This window comes from Dermacentor silvarum, chromosome 2, assembly GCF_013339745.2.
Source record: "Dermacentor silvarum isolate Dsil-2018 chromosome 2, BIME_Dsil_1.4, whole genome shotgun sequence".
Lineage (NCBI taxonomy): Eukaryota > Metazoa > Arthropoda > Arachnida > Ixodida > Ixodidae > Dermacentor > Dermacentor silvarum.
The window spans coordinates 172,526,856-172,542,952 of NC_051155.1; the positions used below are offsets into that span (position 1 = coordinate 172,526,856).

Below are 16,097 nucleotides of genomic sequence, written 5' to 3' on the forward strand. Positions count from 1 at the left end.
CATAATGTACGGTTGCGCGAACGCACACCCTCTCTCTCTCTCTCTCTCTCTCTCTCTCGAAAAAAATATCACTGGCCACGGTTGTGGGAATCCCTATCCTAAGACGGTCACCCACGCGGCAAACGCTGGGTGGGCGTGCCAAGCAGGTTCGGTCAGCGGGGGAAAACCTCATTCGCACGGGTTGCGCACGGGAGCGCAACCGCTATCAGCGCCACTGGGCGACTGCTCGGGCGACTGCGGAAGTGTTGGATGCAATCGCAATAGATGCCTTCCGAAGGGAGCGCCAAAATGTGGGGATAAGGGCGTGCCAACGGCGTTATAGGCTTCGGCACACCGCGCATCGCCGTTGGCGCGCGCCTGCCCATCAACCGCTGCACAGTACAATCACTAACAATGGACGACAACCACGCGTACACTCGGAAAACATTTATTACGATTGCAACTGACACTTTGAGCAGGCTAGCTAGCTATAGTTTACATCACTGTGGGTTCCTTCGAAGAGAATAATACGCTAGGTAAAGAAGGGCTTTCGACTTACCAGCTGAGGTACGGGTGGCTGTGGCGACTGCCATGGCCGGAATGTGGTTGACTAACCACGTGCGGGAAAACTGGAGCGGTGGCAGCAAGTGGCGCGTGCCTACCGCACGCGTCACTTGCTGGTGGCCAAAGAGCCTCGGGCAATGTCGTACGGATCTCACGTGAGACGCCTGGTGGGGCTGATAGCGCTTGCGATTCACGTGTATGTGCGAGGCATGCGTGTGCTGCATCACAAATTCGGAGACTACACAGCACATCCTAATGGAATGCAAAGGGATTCTGCCAGTGTGACCCGTACGTAATGAACAGTTTCCCGAAGCGCTTGGATTTAAAGTGGACGGAAGTAACAACCGGTCAGTAGTCCAGATAAGCAAGAGTCGCCTAGAGTATTGGTGAAAAAAAAATCAGGGAGGAGATTGATACGGCCAAATCCGTTACAGACATAGGTAGCGGTACAATGTCGACGGATGAGCTTTGAGGAAGAAAATAAAAGATTAAGGAGAGGTATCCAAAACGCTAGAATGAAAAACATGTACAGCATACCTGAATAAATCAAACAGGCTAGCCGGTGACCATTTGCCACCACCCCGTTTCAATGGGGATACTAATAAATCATCATGATCATCATTCCCGTGCGCCGCCTGCGAAACGACGGCTTCCCCCTCCCCCTAAACCTGTTGGCCCTGCGCCCGACGCGACGTTTGCCGCGCGTGCAACCTTCCTGGGACACGAAGATTCCCACATGGTAACGACAAAGAAAAAGAAAGAAAAAAAAATGCTTTATTAAGAAAAACATTTATCAGCCCAACAAATTTCTAACGCATAGGTAATGAAGCTCTGCGCCACATGTGTTAAAAGTCATTTTATTCGCAATGGTCGAGCAAGAGAAGCCTCAGCCCGAGAGGACTGTCTTCGTCAGGGCAACGTATCTCGGAAACTTCGGCTCCTGGCTGAGGTTTCTTTCGTTCGCCCGTTGTTCCTCAATTTCATTTTCCGTGAACGCCGTTTGTTTCGTGTGGTCCTGTCAAGAATGATACCATTTTCCATGATTACAATGTGTAACAGAGACAAGACTGTGAAAGCGCCATGCACTGCTGCTTCTGCAGGTGGAGCGTGACACGTACACGCCTGTGCTGGTGATGGGAGCGCTGTCCCTGGCTGCCACTGTGGTGGTGTTTTTCCTCCCGGAAACCCTGGAGCAGGCGCTACCGCAGAGCATAGAAGACGGCGAGAACTTTGGAAAGGACCAAACGCTCTGCTTCTGCCCTGTATCACTGGCCAGGCGTGCGAGGAAAAATCGGTCAGTGCTCGTGGTGCACCCACATGCTCACAATCAACACCCAGTAACAACACACGACCAACACTTACGTCGAACCAGGTACAGGGCTAAAAACGCTAGAACTACAAGAACTATCGATAGCAGTGACGGCTATCTCCGTGGCTATTTATGATCGCCGCATGCGTCACGTGTTCGGACCTGCTTAAAGGGACACTAAAGATAAAAAGCTATTAAGGCATCATTAGTAAATGACCCCGCTACAAAAAAAAAAAAAAAAAGGGCGTCACCCTAATTGTGAGAACAGGCTCGGCAACTTAGAAATGGTGCAACAACAAAAGACAGGGGGCGGCGCCACCTTGAAGACTGTACCAGCCAGTCGTGACGTCCCATATTTTGACGGCGTCTGCTCGGGCTTAGTTAATTATTTAATTGTATAGATGAACTACATGGTATTCTAAAAGAACCAAATACCGAACTTGGAAAGTGTAAAGAACTTTTAGGGAGCCACAATGGGCCCAAATACGAAAAAAGTATTTCGATGTCAGAGACGTCACACTCGCGCGCCCGCGCTAGGGTCTGGGCTTACAATTCAAAAATAGGACCTAGACCATTTTATTAGCTAATAATCAACATATTACCACGAAATTAAAAAGAATGACGTTGTGAACGAACGCTGTATCAGTCTACATGGAATGAGTGTTTATATTTCGTTGTCCTCTTTCCAAACCCTATTTCCTCCACCCCAGTGCTGGGTAGCAAACTCGCATCTGGTTCCTCCCTCCCTGCCTTTCCTCTCTCTCGCTAATGGAATCCCTTGAGCGTCTTGGTATTTGTGAACGATACTCCCTTGCGGGGGCCGAAACATCTCGTCTTTTAAATGCGATTAGCATTCTTTGCCTAGTTCACGTGTTATGAGCATATCTGTCGGTCGGTCGGTCGGTCGGTCGGTCGGTCGGTCGGTCGGTCGGTCGGTCGGTCCCTCCGTCTGTCCCTCCGTCGGTCCCTCCTTCGGTCTGTCTGTCTGTCCCTCCGTCTGTCCCTCCGTCTGTCCCTCCGTCTGTCCCTCCGTCGGTCCCTCCGTCGGTCCCTCCGTCTTTCCGTCCATCCGTCGGTCCGTCTGTCTGTCTGTCGGTCCGTCTGTCTGTCTGTCGGTCCGTCCGTCTTTCCGTCCGTCTTTCCGTCCGTCCGTCCGTCCGTCCGTCCGTCCGTCCGTCCGTCCGCCCGCACATCTGCCCGCCCGCTTGCGCCAACCCAGAAACCTAGGTTGTCCGCCTCGTAGGGCCACTAGGCATGTAGTCGTGAGGCCGTCGTGGTTGTTCCATCGTCGTTATTCCAGCTTCATCATATGACTCTCGCCATGCCGTTAGTGTAATGCCTCTTACGCCGACTCAGCGACACAAGTTGTCTACCGGCTTGGGTCATGTATGTGCTCGTAATGTCATCGTGGTCATTCATCGTCGCCATTCTATCTTCGTGACCTGACTATCGTCGTGCTGTCATCGTCATGCCTTCTACGGACACACAGTGACCCAAGTAGCAGTCGTGGTACTTCGCTCGTGGTATCGATGCCATCATAGTCGAATTGCACCGTCGTCGTTCAAGATTTGTCATAAGACTCTTTTGATGCAGTCGTCGTCATGTCAGCGTCGTAACACACTCACCTTCAACCAATTGCCCCCACAGCGTTGTAAAGCCATGGATGGCACTGCCCCGTCGTCACATTGTCGTTGTCATGCATTCGTTGTCACACCGTGGTCACGATCGTGATGTCGTTGTCGCCGTTCCATCGTCTTCACTCAGACTTCGTCATACGACTATATATCGTTATGCCATCGTCATGATCCCACTGTCATCATGTCTTCATCGGCGCGCGGTCGTCGTTATAGCATCTTCATTTCAGAATCGTAATTTAATTATACCGTCATCGCCATAACGCCTTTGTCGTTTCATCAAACGTCATTCTTTCTTTTTCGTTTGACCTTCATCACTGCGTCAGCGTCATCGTAATGCCGCCATGCTGGCCCTTTACCCCTTTCCCCAGTACAGGGTAGCAAGCCGGTATTTACACTGGCTAACCTCCTTGTCTTTCTTTTCCTTTCTTTCTCTCTCTCTCTCTCTCGTGGGCGACCTAGGCAAGTAAGTGCCGTAGCAAAGTGGGACGATACTGAATTATGTCGCATGTAGCCGAGGCAACGGAAGCCTCAGAAATGACCACTACAGAAGTTTAATGAACGCAACTTCAGAAATACGGTGTGTCACTCGAATGCTAATCGCATTACCATCGACAGTCATCTTACCGTAATTTGTTTAATTTGTCAAAATGCTTTGGTTAGCCTGGCGTGTATCTTACAGCGAAGCTGGGAGTTCAGCCGTTTTCGTGCGGCGGCGTGCGACTGCGTAAAATATGTCAAACGTTAAAAGAGCAGCCAAAGTGCCGAATTTTATTGCGATAGCAACTATATCGACACTTAAAGCCAATTTTCGTCGTCGGCGTTGCCATGGGGCTTCGCATATATTTCGGTATTTTGGGTGTTTCATTTAAGCTGCACCAAATTATTAAAAATTGCCTGTGGCAGATAGCACAATTATAATCCTTGATCTAAACTACTTTATGAGGCGGCCATTACTTCCACGAGAAATCAAAACGCTTAATTGAATAATTAACATAATTATGCTAATTAACTTTTTAAATAATTATTTTATTGCACATCTTTCAATCTAAGAATTATAGCTGCTGAGTTCGCAAGGCGTATCCACTTGGAACGAATTGTCAGGACTGAACCAGTTTCGAGATATTAATTTTCAAAGTGCCCGACGAAATGCATTCGTGTTCCAGTTACTTTTGTGCTTGAAAAAAAAATCACAGCATATCCACGGGGTGAATGATGATGAGTGGACGAAGCTCCGGAGGGAATCATCGGATCTCCCGCTTAAGGGGACGCTAGCACAAACGCGTTAGAAACGTGCAGTACTCTCTAGTACAGTGTACTAGATCTCTAGTAAGGGGGAGCGGCCATAGCGTCTTACGCAGCCATTTACACATGCCGGAACGTGCACCGCGTTTGCCGACGCCATCACATGACTGCTGAGAGAGTATACCCCCCGTATTCATAAACGCTCCTCGACTTGAACTTGACTTGCCACCGCTTTGGGCAGCGCGTACGAAACGCGTTGAAGGTAAGGCGGAGAGGCCACAGCGTCTTACACCAGTTTCTTACACGGGCCGTAACGCGCTAGCACAAACGCGTTAGAAACGCGCTAGAAACGCGGCCTTTCGTTAATGTTGGGTATTTATTGCCATCGTGGTGCGTGTGTCCATGTCCGCTTCGTGGCGTAGTGGGCTAACGCCGCGCGCTCGGAAGCGAGGGGTCCCTGGTTCGATTCCGCACTACGGACACAACTTCGGAATATTTTTTCTCATTTTTCTCAGACTGGTTACACACTACTACTACGACGACGACGACGGGGACGAACGGGTGCCGCTATAAGGAGCTTCGCCCCTAAAAGTTAACTGGAACACTCATGGATTTCGTCGTACACTCAAGATCAAGGATTATAATTCTGAGCACTATCTGCCACAGGCAATTTAAAAAAAATTGGTGCAGCTAAAATTGAACACTATATAGAGGTATGCTATAGGCTTATCCATGCCGAATATGCGGGTTATATTACTGCACTATTCAATCGCTAATGTTGCTCATACCAGGCCTTACGTTCTTGACTAAAGTATTCCTCAGAATTTTGAGAATGGCAACCCACAGACAAATGTCATGAAGCATAACATACACAGAGCGTGCCTTTTATCTTAAATATTTTCAGGGTATTAAATATTAAATCTGCAAAACAATATCAGTGCTCTAACCTGAAAGGTTTACAATTCTACTGGCATGGTTCTTTACGGGCAGTGTAGTAGCGCCTGTGCGATTCCATTACAGGGTCTACGCGGCGTGGTAAAGCTTTTAAGGGTACCAGTAATTTTGCTGCACCTGCGTATGTTGCGTCCGCGTTAGTCGAACGCACGTGTTGTTAGAACACCGCCTAATAAATTCAAGCGCAAGGCTAAACCGTTCTATCGCAGTCAGTGCTTCGCCTTTCGGGCGAGACTGCCAATTCGTTTTGAAACGTATTTATTAATAACGACAAAATCAATGTTGCCTTGCGCATACCTCACTCGAATAGACATGCAGCACCTAAGTGACGCGCTCTTTTTTTTACTCGTAATCCGTAAGATTCTGTTTCGCACGCCGCGGTTTACTGACTTGGCGTAGGAGCTCGGCTTAGATGTTGCAATGCTGCGGCGGGGAAAACAGCTGGCGTCGTACTGCAACGCAGCGTTGCTGAACTGCATTCGAGCGCGGTCATGGCTGGCTGTTCTTTGTGGCGGCTCCGACGCAAGCTGCGTAGTGAAAGCTACAGGTGCTATAAGCGACGTTCTAGATCCAGCCATGACCTAGCTCGAACCGAGCAGCAGCGCAGTCAGAGAACAGACCTCCATATAGTAGGCGACAACCTAATTACAAACGAGCTCCACCCGCAAAAATACAGTGCAGCTGCCCTTCACGTCTGAAAGGGAGCCTACCCAGCTGGAATCCGTTCACAGCTTAATGACTTTGCTCCGCTAACGTAATGCTAGGCGAATTGGAAAGTAAAAGATAATTCTTTCAAACTAAAATTTTACCTTTGGCTGAGCAGTGAATGTCAACATCATCTACAAACTTTGCATAGACGTGGAGCGTTCATCCGGAAACCAGGGCCAGAAGGGCCAATCGGTACGGACAAAACAGTTGTGTACGGACAAAGCACACGACCTCGTTCGACGTAAGGTATCTAAACAAGCATAATGTAATGTGCTGGTACATCTATGGAATTTTGTGTTTGTGTTAGTGAGCGCACATTTTTTTTAAAAATTAAGCGCCCAACTTTTTCATTCTTAGACTGTAACTGACTATTGGCCTCGTGCGCGTCCGATGGCGGCGCTGTGAACGGCGATCCAGTATGGAGCCTACATGTAAGCGCGCTTGCATGTAGGCTCCCTACGATCCAGTGACATCGTCCGGGGGAGAGAGTAAACATTTTATTGCAAAAATAAAAGGTAGTAAGAGTGTGGGAGGGACCCCTAGTCCGGGGTCCCTAGAACGATCTCAGCGACAGCACGGGCCCGTTGAACTAGGGCCCGGTGGACCTCGGGAGACTCGCGTATGTCTGGTACGCTCCGGCTAGGATAACTGCATTTAATTCGTCTGCTCGCGCTCTGGTTGCGTACTCGCATAGCTTGGCGCTATCTGATTACTACCTGTACTTTTTATCGCGATAGCAATTGCGTAGGCACTCCAGGCGAATTTTTGCCGTCACCGTCGGCGTCGCCGTGATGTTCCGTGTAAAGTCCAAGGGCGATACATCGTCACCGCGCGCTGTATGCGGTATGCGCGAGTAAAAGCGTGCGAGGGTGAGCTGGGGATGATGATTCAATCTGGCACGCGCAAGGGGGGAAAGCCGGGAGGAAGCTCGCCGTCTTCCGTCATGTGCAAGGCACCGGTAGGAGGGGAAGAAGGGGGGAGTTATACTCCGGCGGCGGCTTCGTATGGCGCAACCGGGCGCGGCCGCGTGGGCCCTATCTTGAAAACACTCTACGATAAGGACAGAGTGCGCTAAGTGCTAATAGCTTCGTGTGCGCTGTGTTATCGCCGCTTATAGTTCGCGTTGAAGCGAGAGACACCACGAACGTCAATCCGCTCGCTGCTGCTGCCGCGGTTCCTCACTTCAGCGTTTTGACAGCGAGTGTGTGCTGCGAGGTTAAGGGCACCGCCTCCTCTAATTAGGAACGAGTATGACTTGACAAACGCGACACCGAGCTGCAGCCGGTATAGTTTCTTCTCACTTTTTTAATGGGTATACTGGGAGTCCTATCTGGCTTTAATCATTAAAATTTCTTGGCCGTGCGTCTGCCACACATGAAACAAATCGAAAAAACGGAAAGCGGACCACCAGGACTGATTTCTTGCTTTGGTTAGCCTGACGACAATTGTTGCGATGCACGTAAATAATGAGTAAAAAAGATGGCCGGGTGTTCTCTATTGTAACAGACGGTATAATGCAATTTACATTGCCAGGCAACTTTGGGTGTTGCCTTATATGACCGCGTCCAAACCAATGCGAGGCTGATTGCCCCCACTCTTTCTAGAAATCATTAAAGGTCTTCACGACGATCCTGTAGGTGTGTTATAATGAAGTTGTATCGCTTGTCACTTTCTTTTTCTGTGTTCTAGTTTTGACCATTAAATTAAAACACAACAGCAAGTCTAATGTGTGACGAGTCGTAGTCGGTTGAAACCGCTGAAATTCAAACGCTTCTCTGGAGGACTTTCTCGTGTAGGGAGAGAGAGAGAGAGAGAGGAGAGAGAGAGAGAGAAGAGAGAAAGAGAAGCTCTTTAATGCATCTTTGTGTCGTTTGCCTGGCCGCACGCCTGGCAACCTACTCCAGACCAAGCGCAAGGTTCACACAAAACACCGTAACACATCCTACAAGCTAAGTAAAATATAACACTGAAATCAGTGTCTCTCAGAAAATTTAACGTTTCCACGAATACGACTAACAGTGAGTCGATTAGAGTGTTAAAGTGAGCCACTTGGGCAGACTTTATAATCCTGTAACGAAAATATTTGGTCCATGCATGGTCACACCCAGCTAAACAGTGATGCGCTTTGACAGCCCTGAGGGGTCTTCTCGTGGACAGCAAGCTAACAATTTTCATTGAATAGTACATTCTGGCGAACTCTAAACCTATACTGAGTGCTTGCTTTCGGGACTTTTTCAACAATGGCATTCGTGTGTACGCGTATACAATCGTGTTTATATTGCACAGTAGGCGTGAATTTCTAATTCCTAACTAGGTTAAATACGGTTAGTTTCTTCTGGTTAGCGTTATTTTTAAAGCGAAAGCTTTACTAACCTAGTCGAGCCGAGTTTCGCCGTTGCCAGCAATTTGACCTTCATTTGACCGCAGCCGCGCCATAGACTTGGCAACGCATCACGTGACTCGCCGCGCCGAGCTCCGCCGGCGTCTGACCACCCCGCAAGCGGCGTCTTAGCACCCCGCGGGTATCGCTCGGCGAGCTGCTTCACAGGAGAGGGTCCGGAATGCCAAGCGCGCGAAGCTAGCGTCGGAGAGTGAGGAAGAGCGAGCTCTTCGGCTCGCAAAACGCTTAGACTTGTCGGCTTATACTTTATACCTGGCTTAACGATGAGTGTATACCTAAGTATATTGATCATCATCATCATCAGCCTATATTTATGTCCACTGCAGGACGAAGGCCTCTCCCTGTGTCCAATTACCCCTGTCTTGCGCTAGCTGATTGCGCCTGCAAATTCATCGCCTCATCTAGTTTTCTGCCGTCCTCCAATGCGCTTCCGTTTTATCGTTATCCATTCTGTAACTATAATGGTCCACCGGTTATCCATGCTACGCATTACATGGCCTGCCCAGCTCCATTTTTTCCGCTTAATGTCAACTAGAATATCGGCTATCGCCGTGTGTTCTCTGATCCACACTGCTCTCTTCCTGTCTCTTAACGTTAGGCCTAACATTTTTCGTTCCACCGCTCTTTGTGCGGTTCTTAACTTGTTCTCGAGCTTCTTTGTTAACCTCTAAGTTTCTACGCCTTATGTTAGCACCGGTAGAATGCAATTATTGCACTTTTCTTTGCAACGGCAGTAGTAAGCTCCCAGTTAAGATTTGGCAGTGCCTGCCAAATCTTGACTGGGATTTTGCGTCTTTGCGTCCAATCACCAATTATAGCATGCACTTATGTAGCACCCTCCCCCCCCCCCCCCCCCCCTCCCTTCCGTCTTCCGCTTTTCTGGGCCTTAGCTGCAACATATACTTCAAGCAGCGTGACAGGATTTTTTTTAGGTTTCACCCTTGCATAAGCCGTGCTGTTAAATCCAGGAGATCTAAAACAGCAGCTTCCGATGACAGAAACTGTAAACTTGTCTTAGCTGGACACCTTTTCTCAGATCAACATAGCGTGATTCGGCAATTTTTGTCATGTGCATTTTGGGAAACCACCTGACAATGTTCTCGAAAATCGCGGTTGTGATTACAGATTTTCTTTAAATAATAACGAAAAATGAAATGTAGGTTATTTCTTAACGCTTTCTTAGTCCTCGTGGTTGTGCTTCATTTCGTGTGCGCAGCAAGCACGTTTCTGAAATGTTAATTTGAATTTGTGCGTGATCTTTGCTTTAAATTCCCTGTATAAGAGCGCATGTTTGCAAGAGGTCGATTCTTTTTTTCTTTTTTTTTTCTTTTAAACAGTGATTGTCTCTTTGTAATACCCACCTGATATGCTCTCAACTGAGAGTGGCAGTATTGAAAATAAATAAATAAATAAAATAAAATGATACGAGGCTCTAAACTTATAGAGGAGTGCATACCTTTTCGACTTTGAGGGGGCTCAGAAAAACAACAAATCATGTTTCCATAAACTAAAACAATCAAAAACGGGAGACTAAGCTATGTACAATACACAAATTCATCCACTTAGTTTTATTATTAATGGAAATAGGTTTCTGAGGCGCCTCTTCTCTTAAAGTGCCCATCACGAGATTTGGGTGCAGCAAACAAACAAGCCCGTTGCCTAGGTCATGCTGTGAATATCGTAGTTGAAGATATCACTTTATGAACGACGACAAAACGCTGAACAATTAAACGGAAGTTCGCGGCGTGTTAATGTCAGAGCAGTCACTCCGCACCAGCAATGACAATGTCACAGGTCATGTCTACTAGATCACAGACCCCGCAAACGACGTCAGAGGTCCCGCCTGCTGTCCCAAAAATAGACAGCAGTAACGTGAAAACATGGATTCCCGGGAAGTGCTGAGCTCAGCCAACTGCAACGGAAATGTGCCACGCATAAAAAAAACGCATCATTTTCGTCCGAAAGGCGAAGCATCGATTGCCATAGCAAATTAGCCGACATATATACGAATTAATAATAGTAGCTTTATCGGCCGTATAAACTTGGAAATATTAGCTTACTAACTAATTTAACAAGCATGGTGTCAGCGCGCACAGGCAAACAAGAACACATAAAATTCGATGGTCGCGGACCTTATCTGCCAAAACGCTGGCGTGAGGAAGCGCGGTGGTAGCAGCGATTTAATTGACCTTCGTGCTGTCTACTCCTTCTACGCAAACTGAGCGATGGGAACACCGCACGCACAATAGTATGAGCGGCCTGCAGATCGCTTTCAAGATAAGGCGCGCAATGTACGCAGAGAACGCCCCCCCCCCCCCCCCCCCCACCCCCTTCGCGTTGCCTCCACGCTTCTCTCCCTGCGCGCGCGAGATTGAACCGCGAACGTCGCTGCTTCATGCGCGCGGTCGCGAAATACGCAATTGCTTTCGGAGAACAACGCGTCGAGTAGCTGCGTGCACAGCTTCAAACAAAATGTTGCACTGAACGACAAACTGATGACAGTGATAGCCCAGTGAAAAATTATCATCATCATAAGCCTACATTTATGTCCACTGTAGGACGAAGGCCTCTCTGTGATCTCCAATTCTTGCGCTAGGCGATTCCAACTTGCGCCTGCAAATTAACTTCATCATCCCACCTAGCCGTCCTCGACTGCGCTTCCCTTCTCTTGGTATCCATTTTGTAACTCTAATGGTCTACCGGTTATCCAGCCTACGCCAGTGAAAAATGCTGACCATCAAAAAGCAAAACGATGTAAGCGTGATAATACGGCACACTAACTTCATCACGGCCGCCTATTTATAATATTTGCATGGCGAGAAGCTGCTTCTGTGACATCCGGTGAAAACTATATATACCTTGTTCGCCTTGCATTCACATTTAGGATGGCAAAACAGGCAGTTTAACCGACAGGCGATGGAAGTGCGGATGTAGATCGCCTTGCATTGCGCTGTACTTTGCTGCTTCATCTTCGGTGCACATGACCTAGGTGCAACCTTCCGTAACGACCCAATTGTGCTAAATGTTTTCCCGAACGGTTGTGCAACATTCTTGAGTCGTGTGCTCTTGCAGAAACACAGGATTCTTTTATATTTAAATGGATACGCTTAAGGCGAAAGCCTTAAGTGTCTATGTTGGCAGTGACCTTGGTGAAACGGCACCGTGACCAAACATGGCCGACGCTGCAGAAATGCTCGGCTTGACGTCACATTTCTCACGGAGTTTCCTGTAAACAAAGTAAATTGTGGCTCTGAAAGGAAAATTTGGTACGTTTCGATCTGGGTGGAAATCGAACCCGGGCCTCCAGGGTGCGAGACGAGCACGCTTCGCTGAAGCCACGTCTGCTCCACGGTTCTGGCTTACTAAAGGTGTGTCTAGTGTGTTCGTGATTGCACACGCACGTCGCAGCCATCTCGCTGACTAAAGGTGTGGCCTAGTGCGTGCACTAACATGCTGCACTTCAGGTACTACGCTAAGTGTTCATATGTGACGATCAGGAGGTCGCCTTAGTGCCACACGTGTACTTCCCATTGCGGCTCGCTATGTCTTGCAAGAAGTCTAGCCCCGATTGTATAACTTAATGCATTACCAATATGTCTTACAAAGAAGTCTAACTTCGATTGTATAACTTAATGTATTACCATATGTGCAGCAGGCTTTCCCCTTCTCGTTTTACAAAAGTGTAACACCTGCCGAACGTTTTTCTTTGCAGGTTGCTAGCGAAGCAGGCAAGGATAAAGGCACGGATTTCCAGGGAAGACGAGCTGGGAACAGCAGCTACTCCTCTGACCGAGGACTCGTCAGTTTAACGTATAAACGACGGATATACCATTTTAGTGGCTCTCTATACAAGCTGCCATGTTCACACACATCTGACTAGCTAGCCTTTCTACGGACAGCTGGGAATTCTCCGGTTGACTCACCACTAGCGCGCCAAGATTCATGTATGCGGAAGAACACGACGGCTCAAGCATTTCGCTATCATAAACAAGCCTCCGTCAACAAATCAGAGCCAAACCAACGAGAACTTATTGGATAGAACCTTCTGAAGTGAAATAAGCAAGTAATCGTTGGAGTAATAATAATAAAGAAAATGCTTTACGTCGCAGTTGGTGCCGGACTAATATTTACACGGTGAACAACAACGCGACCAAGATAACAGGCAGGGCACCAGCACGACACGCAACTGACGTGCTGCCATGACGTTCGTCCGACAGCCGCGTGATATGACCCTACTCATCGCGCGTGCTATATTGATCACGTGGCCCTGTGCGCAGCGTAATTAGTCAAGTCATGAATTTATTTTTACGAGTGCTCGCGCATTTCTCGGAGGGCGCCGCCTTAATTGCGTGGAAGGGTGCACATTATCATTCGGTTTGACAAGTTGTCGTAGGACAAACTGATCCTGAGGACGATCACAGGTGGGCAGAAGAGGAAGGTGTGTGACCAAGGGGTGGGCACGCTTTGGTATAGGATGTATAGAAAACCAAGACAGTGGATTAGCCAGGCAGAGTCTATCAACAAATGCGCTCTCAGCGAAGATCCTGGGAGCTTAATTTACTAGTTCTGGAAGCAATATTGGCTGACATTTTACTTCCAAAAAGTTGCGTGTTTGGTGCGAATCAAGCTATTACTTAGTTGGAAAGACTTTTACACTTGCCCTCATGTACCTTTTTAAAGGAAAAATGTCGCAGTTTCGCCCGAAAGGCGAAGCATCAATTGCGATAGCAAATTAGTAGAGAGCTATTCGGAGTAGGGATAGTAGTTTTATCGGCTGCATAAACTTGAACACATTCGCTTACTAACTGAGTTAACAAGCGTGGTGTCAGCGCGCACAAGCAAACATGAATAGATCACACTCAATGACCGCAGACAACGACTGTCAAAACCCTGGCAGCGTCGCAGCGGGCGAAGGTTCGTGCGGTCTATCGCTTCAACGGAAACTGAGCGGCGAATGCACAGCGCATACAAAGGTCAGAGCCGTGTGGAGATAACAGACGGTGCGGGCGACCGCCACAGCCGCGGGCAGAGTACGAGCGCAGTTGGCAGAGTAGAAGCTGCGCCCCCCTCTCTCCCGCACTGCCTTCTCGCTTTCTTGCTTTCGCGTGGGAGATTGAGTGGAAAGTTCCCCTTACGCCCAGTTGCAAGATACGCCTTTGGTGCCGGAGCACAGCGTCGCCCCGCTTACCTCCCTCCCATACCCCCACAGCCTTTCGCGCGACGGTCGCGTTTGCTTTCCGCCGTGCGTTCGCTCTCCGTGATAGCGCGCGTCCGCCGCGCGCTTTCGCTCGCGCATACGCCACGCGGCGACGATTTTATCACCCTTGGACTTTATACGGAACCTCACGGCGACGGCGACAGCGACGCCGACGGCAGAAATCCGGTTGAAGTGACCACATAATTGCTATCGCAATAATATTATACGTTGATGTTTTCTTCGAGTCTATTTTTCAAGTTCCAGCCACAGTACTCGTTCGCAAAATTATGGCTCGCTTATTGTGCCAAGTATATGTACTAGGGCTTCATTCTTGTCATAGTCTTAAACTGTTTCTTGCTGCAGACTTTTAGGCATTCAAATAAATTAGTTTCGTTTTTTTCAGAATCCTCACCAGTTTCTTGTGTCCTGATGTATTTTGATGTGTCCGGTATGTTGGTGCCCTCGTACTGCGCCTTGCACTGGCGTCACAGTAAGGGTACAAAGTTAACAGTAGCTACGTGTTTTGAGATGCACCTACAAGTCTATAAAACTAAACGCTGAAGGAAATGTTTTAATAACATACGCGAAATATATTTATGCTGTTTCCAAAGAGAAGGAAACGGTAGATGTTGTATAGATCTTAGTGCGAAATGAATAGATTTAAAAGGCGGCTAAAACACTACATCAAATATACAGGGTTTCCCAGCTATCACGCAGCAGTATTTAAAAAAAGATGAACTGTGTTTCGCGAAGCCAACCTAGGGCGTATTGTTTCCAGTACAGTGGAGTAGCCGCCAGTAATTTTTTCGTTACTGAGATTTAATTAATAAATTATAATTAATTATCTTACTCGAGAAGTACCGTCCTAATTATCAAAGTGCCAATGAGAAAGTTGTAGAGCAACATGAAAAACTCCCGATACAGCTTTCTGTTGCTCAATACGTGCTACATAAATGTGTTTTTCCGATTGTGAAAGAAGCCCGCGAATACACGCAGAATTGCCGCACGACTGGCCGCTCGAGGCACTTTGCGTCTATTCGCGGGCTTCTTTCATGCTCGGAAAAACACATTATAATCGCATATTTTCAAACCGGTGTCAATCAGGAAATTCATTATAAGTGGATACGCCTTGAGAACTCACTGGCTACAATTCGTGAATTGCAATACTTGCCGTGAAGTAATGAATTATATAAAGTTAATTGGTGATTTTTTAATTACTTGAATATGTGTTTTCATTTCTTGTGCAAGTAAAGTTCGCCTCTCTGAATAAACCAGTTCAAGGACTAGAATTATGTTATCTGCTACAGGCGAGTTTTCAAATTTTCGGAAAAATTAAATTTGATGACTACATATAGTATACCGATAATTTTTTTAACGTTAATATAATTTCGGATCACTCGAAGACGCCCAAAGCTGGATTACGCGAAGCTGGATTACTCTTAGAGGACCACATTACTTGCAAAATAAATCAAAGAACATATTTATAATTCACTAATTAACATACTTTCACTAATCGCCCTTTTATTGATTACTTGAGCAAACCTGTGAGTTTTCAGAGCACATATACCTGGAAAACATTTTTAAACTAGTAGCACTTATGACATAAATGCCGTTAAACTTGAGGTAAATATGCACAGGTGTTCCATTTACTTAAAAAATGTATTTTATACACTAAAGCTAAAAAACAATTGGAACCCCAATGTATTTCATCGCATATTTTGGGAACGCCAACATCTCGAAACTGCTGTCATCCTCACAATTCGTTCAAAGAAGATATGCCTTGCGAACTCACCGGCTACAACTGGTTACTTACAATATGTACCGTTAAGTAATTACAGTTTAAAAGCATGCAATATGCAAAAATTTCATGATCAGTCAATTACGCGTTTTAATTTTTCACAAAAATACTGTTCAACCGTTAAAGTAGTCCAGCTCAAGGAGCAGAATTTCCCTACATGCCACATCCGATTTTTAAACTTTTTGTTAACTGTAAATAAGAAAAAAAGAAGAAAAATAAGAACCTATACTTTATGTACGGGTAGCTATAATAAGCTACACTCTGGGACACGGAAAGTAGAAGATTAAGCTCGGAGATTTCATTGCCTA

General features: G+C 47.1%; 1 protein-coding gene across 1 annotated transcript in view; it reads left to right on the plus strand.

The window, feature by feature from the left end:
* The window catches only part of LOC119442125 (solute carrier family 22 member 7), a 43,505-nt gene extending 29,539 nt beyond the window's left edge, over positions 1-13,966 (plus strand). The window contains exons 10-11 of the mRNA XM_049661908.1: positions 1,644-1,837; positions 12,507-13,966. Coding sequence (XP_049517865.1) covers positions 1,644-1,837; positions 12,507-12,603 — 291 coding nt within the window. The 3' untranslated portion in view covers positions 12,604-13,966. The remainder of the gene's footprint in view (positions 1-1,643; positions 1,838-12,506) is intronic.
* The last annotated feature ends 2,131 nt before the right edge of the window (positions 13,967-16,097 follow it).